The sequence below is a fragment of the Megascapheus bottae genome, chromosome 10, assembly GCF_031878675.1.
Source record: "Megascapheus bottae isolate mThoBot1 chromosome 10, mThoBot2.hap1, whole genome shotgun sequence".
NCBI classification, from domain to species: Eukaryota; Metazoa; Chordata; class Mammalia; order Rodentia; family Geomyidae; genus Megascapheus; species Megascapheus bottae.
In genome coordinates this window covers 63,189,071-63,203,176 of record NC_143518.1, presented here as the reverse complement: position 1 = coordinate 63,203,176, position 14,106 = coordinate 63,189,071, and the positions used below count along the sequence as shown (strand labels likewise).

The 14,106-nt window shown below is 36.8% G+C and overlaps 1 protein-coding gene across 10 annotated transcripts in view; it reads left to right on the top strand.

Moving 5' to 3' along the window:
- Cep170 (centrosomal protein 170) overlaps positions 1 to 14,106 on the top strand; it is a 93,603-nt gene that overhangs the window by 24,161 nt on the left and 55,336 nt on the right. For all 10 annotated transcript variants that reach the window (XM_090341497.1, XM_090341501.1, XM_090341492.1 and 7 more), the window contains 5 exons: positions 1,574 to 1,663; positions 3,396 to 3,477; positions 9,793 to 9,848; positions 9,938 to 10,100; positions 11,335 to 11,469. In XM_090341497.1, coding sequence (XP_090197623.1) covers positions 1,574 to 1,663; positions 3,396 to 3,477; positions 9,793 to 9,848; positions 9,938 to 10,100; positions 11,335 to 11,469 — 526 coding nt within the window. The remainder of the gene's footprint in view (positions 1 to 1,573; positions 1,664 to 3,395; positions 3,478 to 9,792; positions 9,849 to 9,937; positions 10,101 to 11,334; positions 11,470 to 14,106) is intronic.

Here is a 14,106-nt window from a genome sequence, read left to right as displayed (position 1 = left end):
TAGCACATCCATCCATCCTCTCATATAGCTTCCACAATCTCATTTTTAGTATGAATTCTGAATGCAGTGCAATTTTGTAACATAGTCTTCGTATTGTATATTAGATCTCTAGACTTACTCCTTCTACTTATCTGCAGCTTTGTCTCCTCTGACCTACATTTCCTGATTCTACCCCTACTGCTCAGCTAACAACTGTTTTCTGTCTATATGTGTGTAGTTCTTAAAAGTTTCCACAAAGAAGTGAGATCATATAATATTTGTGTATGTTGGGCTCATTTCACTTAGCATAATATCCTTCACTTACAATGCATGTAGTAGTACCATGCATGGCAAGTTTGCACTCTTTCTTAAGACTGGATAATTGTCCATTGTGTGCATGGAGCCATTTTATTTTACCTTATTTCCATAGTGGGGTTATTGTGAATGATGCTGCAGTGTACATGGCAGTGCAGAAATGTCTGTGAGCAGTAGGCTTCATTTCTTTTGGTATATTCTAGAACATAACGCTGGGTCATATAGTAGTTCTATTTTTAATTTTTTTTTAAGTCTCAACACTATTTTCTATATGTCCACAACATTGATTTGCATTTCCCTGATGGTTAAGTTGGTTAAGAATTGTATACTTTTTCTCTTTTTGATCTGAAACTGAGACTTGAACTCTATCTCACACTTTCATTCATTGGCTGGTGCCTCATTTGGTGTGAAAAGATCTGTATGGACGCAAAGCATTGTTTAATACTGTGATAAGTTTCCAAACTTGGTTGGGTTTGTGGCCTTCCAGAGTACTAAAGTATTCATTCTGAGTGGTTTTTGTTGTGGTGGTGGTAGATGTTTGTTTTAACCTTTCTGCTCAAGTGGTAGAGAGGACAGTGTTTAGGCCCTGAGCTTAAGCCCAGGATTGGAAAAATAATAATAATGATAATAATAATAATAATAAATAACATAAGCCGGGTGCTGTGGCTCAGGCCTATAAATCGTAGTTATTCAGGAGGCTGAGATTTGAGGATCAAGGTTCAAAGCCAGCCCCGGCAATGTGAAGCCAAGAGATTCTTTATCTCCAATTAATCACTATAAAATGGGAAGTGGGGCTGTGGTTCAAGGGTAGGTCAGTAGGCTTGAGCTGAAGAGCTCAGGGACAGCACCCAGGCCGAGGAGTAGAGTGTAGCCTTGAGCTGAAGAGCTCCAGGACAGCGCCCAGGTCAGAGTTCAAGCCCCATAACCCCCCCCCCCCACACACACACACAAAAAGATTACAAGTTCTGTGATTTCTACGTAAAAATTTCATATATTTTAAATGAATGCAATGTATTTGACAAAGTCTGCTACTTTAAAATTTCTCAAAATTAGAATATGTACATTGAGTAGAATTTATTTTTAATTTTGCTAATTTCTTCTTTGGGCAATGATTCCAAATTTGTATTGTACAGTACCAGTTTTAATCTCATTTCATGCATTTTTGTTTCGTATTTCCCTGTTCTCTCAACTAATCTAACAATATAATGTATCTAGTTTAAATTCTTTGGAAGTATTCTAATATTTAATTATATTTATTAACTTTAAAAATTCCTTTCAGTCTCGCAGTGTGGATAAGCAACATGCTGTAATTAATTATGATACTGCTGCAGATGAACATTTGGTGAAAGATTTAGGCAGCCTGAATGGGGTAAGTTGATTTCTCACAGCTTATGCTTCCTTTATGTACCAGCACATGGGCTGTAGTTCGGAGACCTGAGTCTGAATCATTGTTCTAGAATCTGAGGTCTTGCTTATAACTCCTCTTTTCTGTGCCCCATTTCTTCCACCTATATACAGAGAGAGGGAAAGATGTGATGGAATGGCTATAGAAACAAATCCTATTTAGCTTCTTGTATGTAATTTATTAGCATGTTTCTTGCTTGATTTATTAGAATTACTTTTTCTTTGTTGCTATTTGAAAATTTCTGTCTTCCTTTTGTAATTTTAGACCCGCAGGAGATTTTGTTCTCCCAGATGTTTTCACTTACATTTTTGTGAGCTAATTTTTTTTTTTTATTTCAATGTATAGAGGTTACAGTTATATTCGCCGATAGAGGGTATATTACTTCTCACACATTGATATCCTTTTTTATGTTTTTATCCTCATTTCCCTCCTCCTACTCCCTCCCCTCATTTTCCCCCTCCTATTTCAAATAAACAGGTAAACATCTATATAATATACCAGGTAACAAAGTGGGATACAGTAACAATATGAGATTAACCAAAGGGCAACACAAGAGAAGGGAGAAAAACACAATACATAAAGAATAACAGTCACTTATAATTAAGCTCTTGCTTCCATGTCCTGGAGGTTCATGAGCTAAAATTTTGTCTGGCTTATTTCCTAGCTCTTTCTTTAAGGAATACTTATGTCAAACCTCATGTTAAAAATCATTTCATGATCTCTGAAAAGTGGTCAGTAGATAATTTTACACTATGGATGCTTTATATTTAGGAGAGTTGAACGATCAAACTTTAAATGGATCTGATAGGTTAGTTTAGGCCTTTTGAGTAAAAGTATTTTTGATTGACCATGAGATAGATTTAAATAAAATTGACTCAAAACTGTGGCATTCCTCCTAACTACTTGCTTATCTTCTGCATACAGAAATCAATGAATTAATATTTTTATGCTTTTGTTTTCCTAGACTTTCTGGTTTTGTAATTATACTCTTATTTTGGTAAACTTAAGAACATAACTTTAAGCTGGGTACCAGTGGCTCACACTGTAGCTCACATAATAATAATAATAATAATAATAATAATAATAATAATAATAATTTGTTAGCTTCATTTTTTTTCCAGTCCTGGGACTTGAACTCAAGGCCTGGGCACTCTCCCTGAGCTTGTTTCGCTCCAGGCTAGTGTTCTACCACTTGAGCTACAGTGCTACTTCTGGATTTATACTATGTATATGGTACTGAGGAATCTAACCCAGGGCTTTGTAAATGTTAGGCAAGCATTCTACCACTAGGCCACGCCTCTGGCCCTTCTTGACGTAATTTTTCATTTTTATTTATTTATTTTTGTTGGTTGTGGGACTTGAACTCTGGACCTTGCTTTTGTCCCTGAGCTCTTGAGCTCAAGACTACTGCCCTACCTCTTGAGCCACACGCCATTTCCTTAGCATCATTTTTCAGAATGGCCTATTCATCTTGGCAGCACCATGGTCTTTGTTGTTAGTAATACTGAGAAAGGATTGCTATAGAATAATGTATCATACTGTAGGCTCCCTGATGCATCTGAAGGTAGATGCACATGTTCTGTTGGCTACCATATGATATGTATGCAATATGACATATATGAGGTTTGAGAACTTGATGGTATGGAACGTGTGAAATTCTACTTCGTATGTAACCAAACATCTTCTTTCCTTGCAGACTTTTGTGAATGATGTAAGGATTCCAGAACAGACTTATATCACTTTAAAACTTGAAGATAAGCTGAGATTTGGATATGATATCCTTATGACTTGTGCATTTATTAAATATATTCAAAATATTTGCTTGGTATAAATTAACATTTTTGAGATATAAGGATTATTAAGATAAGTATATTAGAAATATATTGGATCCTTTCCCATGCTAAAATAATACGTCTTTTAAAAAAATTTTTTTAGTTACTATGTTTCTAAAAATCATGGTGGAAAGGTTGATAGAATCAGCTGGTTTTTTCTCCTCTTACTCTTCGTGTAGTCTCACCAGCCGTTTCCCTGCATACTATTGCACATATAATTTGGACATAAAGAAAGGAGAAAGGAGTTGGTGAGCATTTCATTTTTATTCAGCTCAGGAATTCTCAGGTAGATTACGATGGTACCATATCAATCCCCTGGAGGGAGTGTAAGAATTTCAGCCTATCTTTATTTTTTTAATTGTCGAGATAAAGTATAGAGGGGTTACAGTTACATTTGTCAGGTAATAGGGGCATTACTTCTCGTACATTGATACCCTTCTCGTGTTTTGAATATCAACCCATCTTTCCTCCATCTCTCTCCTTAGTCTTTTAAGCATATATCTGCGTTACCTATTTAAGTCAAACTCATCATCACCTGCCTTCTAGTAATAATACTCAGGACATTTAGTCTGTTTTTTAATTTCTGTAGTTTAAAAATCACAGGCAAACCCACTGTTTATAATCTTAGCTCCTTAGAAGGCAGGGATCTGGAGGCTTATAGTTCAGTACAAGCCTAGGGAAACAATTAACAACAACCCTCCGTTCGTAAGCCTATTGTGTTGTATATCTGTAATGCTAGTTATGCTGAAGTAGAAGGTGATAGGGTTAGCAGTCTGGAGCTAATCCTAGCAAAAATATGAGACCCTACCTGAAAAATAAAGCCAAAAAGACTAGAGATGTGGCTCAGAATGATAAAGCACCTGTGTAACAACTGCAAGGAGCTGAGTTCAAATGCTAGTAATCTCCTCACCCCCAAATTCCAAGTCTAATAGCTGACTAGAGATTGGATCATATTATTCTACATAGAGTAGCTTAAACAAGCTCCAGCAGTAGAAAGGAATATTACTGAAGAATTAAACATTCCTTGTCTTTTTTTTATTAAAGAATTTATTAGCATTGATTTTACATTGTATTTCAAATAGTATTATATAATATGTTAGTGAGAAAAAAATAAGCATTTCTCATAAATCAGTTTCTATTTTTGTACTTCCAAGTCCAAACAGTTAAGATGGGAGAAAAATGTCTTTACCTTTACATTAAAAGTATATTTGGAAATTATTTTTAAAAATTCCTATTTGTACAAGGCAGGCAGCTTTGTGCAAAGGACTTATTTGTATTTAATTTAAATGTGGGTATTCTACATTATGCTGGTCCTGTGACTTGAACTGAGGGCATGGATACTGCCCCTGAGTTTTTGTGTGCAGAGTTAGTGCTCTACCACTTGAGCTGTGGCTCAAGTGGTTAAGTAGAGCTAAGAGTCTCATAGACTTTCCTGTCTGGTCTGGCCTAGAACTGCAGTCCTCAGATCTCAGTCTACTGAGTAGCTAGGATAGAGAGGTATGAGCCATGGGCACCCACTTAACTTTTTCTAATTGTATTATTTTTTAACTTAAGTAGTAAAAGAAAATGCATTGAACATTGGCAAGTTGAATGGAATTTTATCACTAGTAGAGAAATTCGTAGTATCCACTAGAGAAATGGTGCTTAGTGAATGCACTTAGATTTTATAAAGTACTCACACAAAATTTTTGAAATGTAAAATCCTAAAAATTTAAATGTAAAGTTAGAAAAAAATGGTAGCACATCTTTCATTTACTCTTGAAAATCCAAATGAATATATAAATATCAACCCCTTAAATCCTTATTGGTTGTATACTTAAAATCTTTACATGTATCACCAGCCACCAGTGGTTCATGCCTATAGTCCTGGCTACTTAAGAGGCTGAGGTCTAAGGATCAGTGTCAAGACAGACAAATCCAAGACACATATCTGTAGAACTGTAGGCATGGCTTAAGTGGTACAGCACCAACTATGAGCAAAAAGCTGAACAAAAGCTCAAGGCGGGGCCAGGAGTTTGGCCTAGTGGTAGAGTGCTTGCCTAGCATGCATGAAGACCCAGGTTCGATTCCTCGGTACCACATACATAGAAAAAAGCTGGAAGTGGTGCTGAAGCTCAAGTGGCAGAGTGCTAGCCTTGAGAAAGTCCAAGGACAGTAATCAGGCCCTGAGCTTAATCCCAGGACTGGCAAAAAAAAAAAAAAAGCTCAAATTCCTGCGTTCAAGTCTCACTACCAACCCACACATACATATATGTATATACGTATATATGTATATATGTGTACATACGTACATGCATATATGTATGTATGTTTACATAATTGTATGCATTGAGCATGTAGAAATGTAATAATGAGTTCCATCCCTTGTATAACTGATATAAACCAATACAAAAAATACATACATTAAAGAATAATGTTAAAAGACTTAGCAGGTAAGCCTTCATGAATGTTCAGTTTTCAACCAGATTAAGTTTTATTAGTGAAACAGATGTGGAAAATACTAAAATTGAGATTTAAACACAACTGTAGAAATTAATTTAGGATACAAATTCAATAAGAATTTGTAAAATGGAGCCAGGCAGGGTGGCCCACGCCTGTAATCCTAGCTACTCAGGAGGCTGAGATCTGAGGATCTCGGTTCAAAGCCAGCCCAGGCACTAAAGACCGAGAGACTCTTATCTCCAATTAACCACTAGAAAACCAGAAGTGGCGCTGAGGCTCAAAGGGATAAGGTGGTAGCCTTGAGCGGAAGAGCTCAGGGACAGTGCCCAGGCCCAGATTTTAAGCCCCATGACCCACAAAAAAAAAAAAAGAGAGAGAAGAAAGGAAAAGGAATTTATAAAACGGATACTGTAGTATACACCTGTCTCCAGTCCCCATTTCTGGAGGATTACTTGAGCCCTGAAGACAGAAGTTAAGGACCTCTCAGAAGAAAGAAGAGAAGAAATTTAAGAAATAATCTATACAGATTGCCCAGTAATTTCTTACTAGTAAACTAGCAGATTTTTTTCTGCACTAACTCACAATATATCTTACCTAAAATTGGCTAAAAGAAAATGTTTCGTACTAGACAACTTTCTTAGGGGTTGTGCAGAGTCTTAGAGCCACAACTGCTATAAACATTTGCAGATGAGGCCTATTTAGTTTATCTTAAATTGATTATTGAGTGTGAACCTTTTATATAAATAAGCATTAGTTATTACAGTGGCAGAAATTTTACTATTAGGAGGGAATTTGGGGATTGTTTATTACTGCACTAACTGTACTAGACTAAGATTATTAAAATTCAGTTTGGGGTCCGGGAGTTTGGCCTAGTGGTAGAGTGCTTGCCTACCATGCACAAAGACCTGGGTTCGATTCCTCGGTACTACATACATATTAAAAAGCTGGAAGTGGTGCTAAGGCTCAAGTGGTAGAGTTCTAGCCTTGAGAAAGCCCAGAGACAGTGCTCAGGCCCTGAATCCAAGCCCCATGACTAGCAAAAAAATAAATAAATAAAAATAAATAAATAAAATAAAATTCAGTTTGGGGATTAGAGGAATATTTCCATTGATAGAGTCCAAGCCAAGTATCCGGTACTGCGTTTGAGTCCTCATCTCAAAACAAAAAATAAAATAAAATTTAATTTTAATAACCAACCTAGAAACTTACATGCCTTAAAGCATAGCATGTTAAAATATACTGATTAAAATGTTATATCAAAGCCAGATGCCAGCAGCTTGCACCTGTAATCCTAACTACTCAAAAGGCTACAATATGAGGATCAAGGTTCAAAGCCAGGCAGGAAAGTCCATGAGACTCTTATCTCCAATGAATATTCAAAAAAAAAAAAACTGGAAGTAGAGCTGTGGCTCAGTGGTAGAGCACTAGACTTGAGCAAGAGTTCCAAGAGAGTGCCCAGGCTCTGAGTTCAAGCCATATAACTGACATTAAAAAAAAAAAAAAACTATCTCAAAAGAAACTTTATCATGGAATGAGATTAGAACTAGGAATGAGATTAGAACTAGGATTTTCTAACTACAGGGCTTAAACATTTTTTTAAAACCATGTACTCAAGTAAATGTCCACATTTTCAAACCAAACTCATCATATGCACAAAAAAATCCAAATCTTAGAAAGTTCTAGTCTTTCTTGCCTGGGTTTTCTTCAGGCCTCAAACTTCCAGTCTCAGCTTCCTGAGCAGCCAGGATTATGGGTGTGAACTACTATCACCAGCAGCATTCTGTTTTCTAATATGCATTGTAGTATCTTTGTTTCCTTTGTTTTTTATTAGTTGGTAACTGATATCATTCATTTGAGATGACTTTTTTAGGGGGGCGGGGGATCATCAGAAACAATTTAGATCAGCACCATAAGCTTTGAAGGAAAGGATTGGGCTTAAGCTCTCTCAAAATCTCTTGAGTGTCTCAAGTTCTCAGATAAATTCATGACATACATAAGAACCTTTGAGATATCTGTGTTTTCACAGTCTAGAAGCCTATTGCCGGCAAAGTATTTGAACTTAGTTTCTCTCTGACCTAAACAGGTCTAGATTTCAGGATGCCTCAGACCAGCCCTAAACAGTAACCCTCATATTACCAGGAGGTAAACCTTTACAACATACTAGAATTACTTACATTTGTTTCCTATGGAGAACAAACAACTACCTTTTTTTTTAGTCAGTCCTGGGGCTAGAATTCTGGACCTGGGCATTTTCCCTGAGCTCTTCAGCTCAGGGCTAGTGCTCTACGACTTGAACCACAGTGCCACTTCTGGTTTTCTGGTAGATAAGCATCTCAGACCTTCCTGCCAGGACTGACTTTGAACTGTGATCCTCAGATGTCAGCCTCCTGAGTAGCTTGAATTTCCAGTGTGAGCCACCAGTACCTGCTCACTATCAGTTTTTAATGCTATTATTTTCATTGAAAAGGTAGGAATGTTGTGAATCTTTTCCAACTGATTTAAATTTCTTGGGGGTAAAATAGTACTAAAAGTTGCTTATTAAATATTTTAGTTATGAAGCGTGTATTTCATATATACTAGCAGATATAGAACAGTGTATGTAATTGGCAGAAAAGGAAAATTTGAGTATTTCAAAGCTATTAGCAGTATAAAGTGGTAGGAAAGCTCTGGGCTGGATTCTGTAACTACATTATTGTTTTGGCTTCTCTCCCTCCATTATCCAAATTCTTTATCTGTAAAACAAGAACAAAGATTAACAGATTTGAATAGTTATTCTCCAAAGTTTATCACAATTCTAAAAGTTCTGTTAATAAGTTTACTGCTTCTCTTATGTTTTGAAAGTTGCCTTTTTCTCCCAAGTAGTCATGGTAATTAGTTTTCTACCCTAAAAGTGATTGATGGGTTTTTTTAAATTAGTACAAAAGAATAGATCGCAGGCTGGGAATTTGGCTTAGTGGTAGAGTGCTTGCCAAGCATACACGAAGACCCGGGTTCGATTCCTTATTACCACATACGTAGATAAAAGCCAGAAATTATGCTGTGACTCAAGTGGTAGATCTCTAGCCTTGAGAAAGCCCAAGGACAGTGCCCAGGCCCTGAGCTCAAGGCCCAGGACTGGCAAAAAAAAAAAAAAGAATAGATCACATTGCATGGTTTAAAGGTGCTTTCTTCACAGGTTAAGTAATGGGAGGGGGAATAAGATCTTTACTCATTAGTAAATATTTTTAATGCACACAGCCATTATTCTTGGGGAATGATAATGAAGGCATTCATATCTAGTTCTTTGTTGTAATCTATATGGAATCTATTGTTGATGATGTTATGTGACCCTGGTTTGCAGTACATGGGTAAAAGGAGTGACTGTGTTTGTCATAATGCATTTCTTTTACACTTGTAAAATGAACTTAGTTTTTATCCACATGAAAATCAGAGTAATCAAATTCCTTCAGGATTTGCTGTTGGGTAATAACTTAGGACAGACTTCTTGTACATGTTCATGATTAGCTATCATTATAACTTAATTATAGGTGTCTTTTCATTATAAATATGTCATTTTATAAAAATTAAAAAGTTTGAGCTCTGAATAATTGCCTAATTATTTTTAAAACCAATATTAAGATTTAGAAATACTTGCTCTAAGGATTTTTAGAGTACTTAAGATGAATTTTTATATTTGTGTTTTATATTTGTAAGTGTGTAAATATGTTTCATATTCATATTCTACTGTACTAGTCCTTGAACTAAATTAGTCTTTTAAAGTAGTTTTAAGCTGATTTCCAAGATTTCAGAGTTCTATTCTTCCTTAGCCCTGTTTACATACAAATCTTTTCACTGTAGTTCGAGGAGAGCTGAGGGTCCCTGAAGAAGCTCTTAAGGTAAAAGTTCACCCTTTTTTCACAAACATAACATTTATGGGCATTGTTTCATGCACGATGTATCACCTCAATTTTTAAATGTTTCCTAGCATGAGAAGTTTACTATTCAGCTTCAGTTGTCTCAGAAATCTTCAGAGTCAGAATTGTCAAAATCTGCAAGTGCCAAAAGTGTGGATCCAAAAGTTGTAGATGCTGCTCCAGAAGTGCCACACAAAGCTACAGAGGCCTTGAAGGCTGAGGAAAAATCCACAGGTAAGCCAGTCTCCTGAAAAGCACTGTAGGTTACTTGTCTTGGAAGAAAGTACACTAGTTCTCAAAAAACTGGCTGTATGCTTACAAAAATTATTTATAATGAAGACGATTCCACAGTGTATCTTAATACAGCTTCCAGGATAAATTTTCAAAACCCTATTCAAAATAAATCTAGAGAAAAGGGCTAAGGGGCGTGGCTCAAGGTCCGATTTCAACCCTCATTACCACAAAAAAACAAAGTTAGAAAACATAGCATAGGGGCCGGGAGTTTGGCCTAGTGGTTAAAGTGCTTGCCTAGCATGCAAGAAGACCCGGGTTCGATTCCTCGGTACCACATACATAGAAAGCCAGAAGTGGTGCTGAGGCTCAAGTGGTAGAGCTCTAGCCTTGAGAAAGTCCAAGGACAGTGCTCAGCCCCTGAGCTCAAGCCCAGGACTGGCAAAAAAAAAAAAGAAAAAGAAAACATAGCATAATTGTTGTAATGGTATGTAGGTATGCTTAATATTCTTAAATACTTAGGAAAATAATTGTATTTTAAATATTTAAATGAAATCAATACTTTGTGTTTGCATTCTTCATAATTATAATCATTGAAATTAAAAGGAACTATTTTATGGTCTTTTCACTGTGTTGAATTTGCTTTGCAAGTATTTTATTGAGAATTTTTGCATCTGGGTTTATCAAAGAAATTGCTCTGTAATTTTACTCTTCTGTCACGTAAGGGAAAGTTTTAGATCTAATCATTTTTGCATCATCTTCCTGTCATCAGATTAAGTACAGTTGTAAGAACTATAAAAAATGTTTTGCATATTTAACTAAATCAGTTTCTCAAATTAATAGAATTATCACAGCTGCTCAAATTAAAGAGGTATTTGCTTAACAGCTAGTGTAACTCTATGCTTATAACATTTAGAAAATAACTAGTCATGGAAAAATATATTTTTGCATCACCTTTTGCATTTAGCCCTAATGGCACTTCTGGTCAGGCAGGTCTCATTCTTCTCTGGCCAAATGCCTCGTTTTAACACTGAAAAACATTCTGTCTGTCCTTTAAAGTCAAAGGTTTAGAAGCAGCTCAGTTATGTACACTAAAAAACTCTTAACTATAGACATAGCAGAAATCTTTTGAGTTTTGTCGAATGTTGAGAACTTTTAACCAGCTGAACAATTCTAGCATTATGTAAAAATGTGTGGTGTTTCATCAATATTAGACAGACTTTTTTTCACCTTCCAGATGTTTCTGCTGTGCCCCGTGGCACTCCATTATATGGGCAGCCATCTTGGTGGGGTGATGGTGAAGTGGATGAACAGAGAACTTTCAAGTCCAATGGCAAGTGTGAAGAGAAAAGTCATGAAACTGGAACATCAGGTAAAATATCTCAGTGGTTGTCATTCAATGAATGTCATTTAATGAATATTTTAGCAAGCACTTATAATCTCATTAAAAATCTACTTCTGAGGGTTGATCTATTCTTCTGTTACTTGATTTTAAAACCCAATGAATGTTTTGCCTTGTTATTTTAATAGAAATTTTATTCTTAAGTCTTCATTATGATTCTCACATAAAATATTAATTTCTTTTCTTTTTTTTCTTTTTTTTTTTCTGTTTTTTTTTTGTTGGTTGTAGGGTTTGAACTCTGGGCCTGGGTGCTATCCCCGAGATCTTCAACTCAAGGCTAACGCTCTACTACTTGAGCCACAGCACCACTTCTGGTTTTCTCAGGTTAATTGGAAATAAGAGTCTCACAGACTTTTTATGTCCAGGCTGGCTTTGAATAGTGACCCTCAGATCTCAGCTTCTTGAGCAGCTAGGATTGCAGGCATGAGCTATTGGCACCTGGCTTAATTTCAATATGTTGTATAACACTTGCACTTAAAGTTTTTCCCAGTGTGTGAAATCATAATAACTTACAGATTAATGATACAACTGGATATTTTTATGTCGAATAAAACATATTGGTAAATGAATGTGACAATAGGTACAAATGACAGACGCACATACACATGTTAATATGAATTATTTATTTCTACTATGTCCAGAAATGTGGTATAAAATGACAACTTCTTTAAAACCTGAGGGTCTTAAGTTTGTTGGGATGTAATAGCAATATAAGCTTGGGCAGCCAGACTGAATAAAGTTCTGGGTCAGATTAATGTTCAGATGAGTAAACTGGAAATCTGTTAGTGGAGTGATTAAGTAAATATTCAAAACTCAGAATGGACCAGGAATGTGGACTTGTGGTAGAGTGCTTGCCTAGCATGCATGAAGCCCTGGGTTCGATTCATCAGTACCACATACACAGAAAAAGCCAGAAGTGGCATTGTGGCTCAAGTGGTAGAGGCACTAGCCTTGAGTAATAAGAATTCAGAGACAGTGCCCAGGCCATGAGTTCAAGCACTATAAGTACCAAGAGATGGGGGATGGGGGGAGGATAGAGCAACAAGGGGAAAATGAGAAAGAGAAAAAAAAAGACATTGAATTGGAAGGATAGAGCAACCATGCAACCGTATATTATACAGACAAAACCATGACTTAGCTAATACTTCAGTGATACTTAGTTTATGTAGATACTCTTCTAAGTGATATCTGTACATTGGATACTCATAGCACTACCTAAAGATAATAATGTTATTTGTGTTCATTTTATAGATAAAGGAACTAAAACACAGTCATGTTTATTTACTCACCAAAGTTACCAAACTAGCACATAATGGAGCTAGGATTTGAACTCTGGTTGAAAGCTCCGGGTCCAGTCTCTTAACAAGCACTTAAAATTTCAGTGACATATTATTCTCATAAACATACACATATACATATAAAATTCAAAAGAATGCAGTTTAGAAAGGTGCAAAGAGCCAGGCAAGGTGGCTCACGCCGGTAATCCTAACTACTCCAGAGGCTGAGATCTGATGATCAAAGCCAGCCTGAGAACAAAAGGACCTGCAACTCCAGTTAACTTCTAGAAAATGGGAAGTGGGGCTTGGCTCAAGGGTAGGGCAGTAGCCTTGACCTGAAGAGCTCAGGGACAGCGCCCAGGCCCAGGGGTAGGGTGGTAGCCTTGAGCTGAAGAGTTCAAGGACAGCGCTCAGGCTGAGTTCAAGCCCCAAGACCCACCAAAAAAAAAAAGAAAGAAAGAAAGAAAAAAGGTTCAAAGACCTGGGCAGTAGTGGCACACACCCGTAATTCTAGCTACTTTGGAGGCTGAGATCTGAGGATCACTGTTCAAAAACAGCCCAGGGCATGGAGCGTAGCCTAGTAGTGAAGTGCTCGCCTAGCATGCATGAAGCCCTAGGTTCAATTCCCCAGGACCGCATACTTAGAAAACACCAGAAGTGGTGCTGTAGCTCAAGTGGCAGACCACTAGCTTTAAGCAAAAGTGTCTAAGGACAGTGCCCAGGTCCTGAGTTCAAGTCCCAGGACTGGCAAAAACAAAAAAAAAATCAGCCCAGGCACGAAAGTCCAAAAGTCCTTGAGACTCTTGTCTCCAATTGACCACTAAAAACAGAAAGTGGCGCTGTGGCTCAAGTGTTAAGTTCAAGCCCCATGATCGACCAAAAAAAAAAGGATAAAGATTTAAACTCCAAAAACAGATGTCGAAAATGGATCCTTTTTATATCAGCATAATATAACAATTTTCAAGTTGTGGTGTATATAACAGTATTTTCTAAATTTTTAAATGATTGGGCATTAGTTGCATTGTCATTTTTTCCAGATGATCAAAAGCTCTCTTAAAATTGTGATTGTCAGGTGGGCATTGGTGGTTCACCCCTGTAATCCTGTCTACTCATGAGGTTGAGATCTGAGGATTGCTCTTTAAAGCCAGCCAAAGTCCATAAGACTCTCTCCAGTTAAAACCAGTAAACTGCAAATGGCATGTGGCTCAAAATGGTAGAGCACCAGCCTTGAACAGAAGAGCTTAGGGACAGTGCCCAAGGCCCCAAGTTCAAGTCCATTGGTCAACAAAAATAAAAGAAAAATTGTGAATGTCTTGAATAATAAGAAATT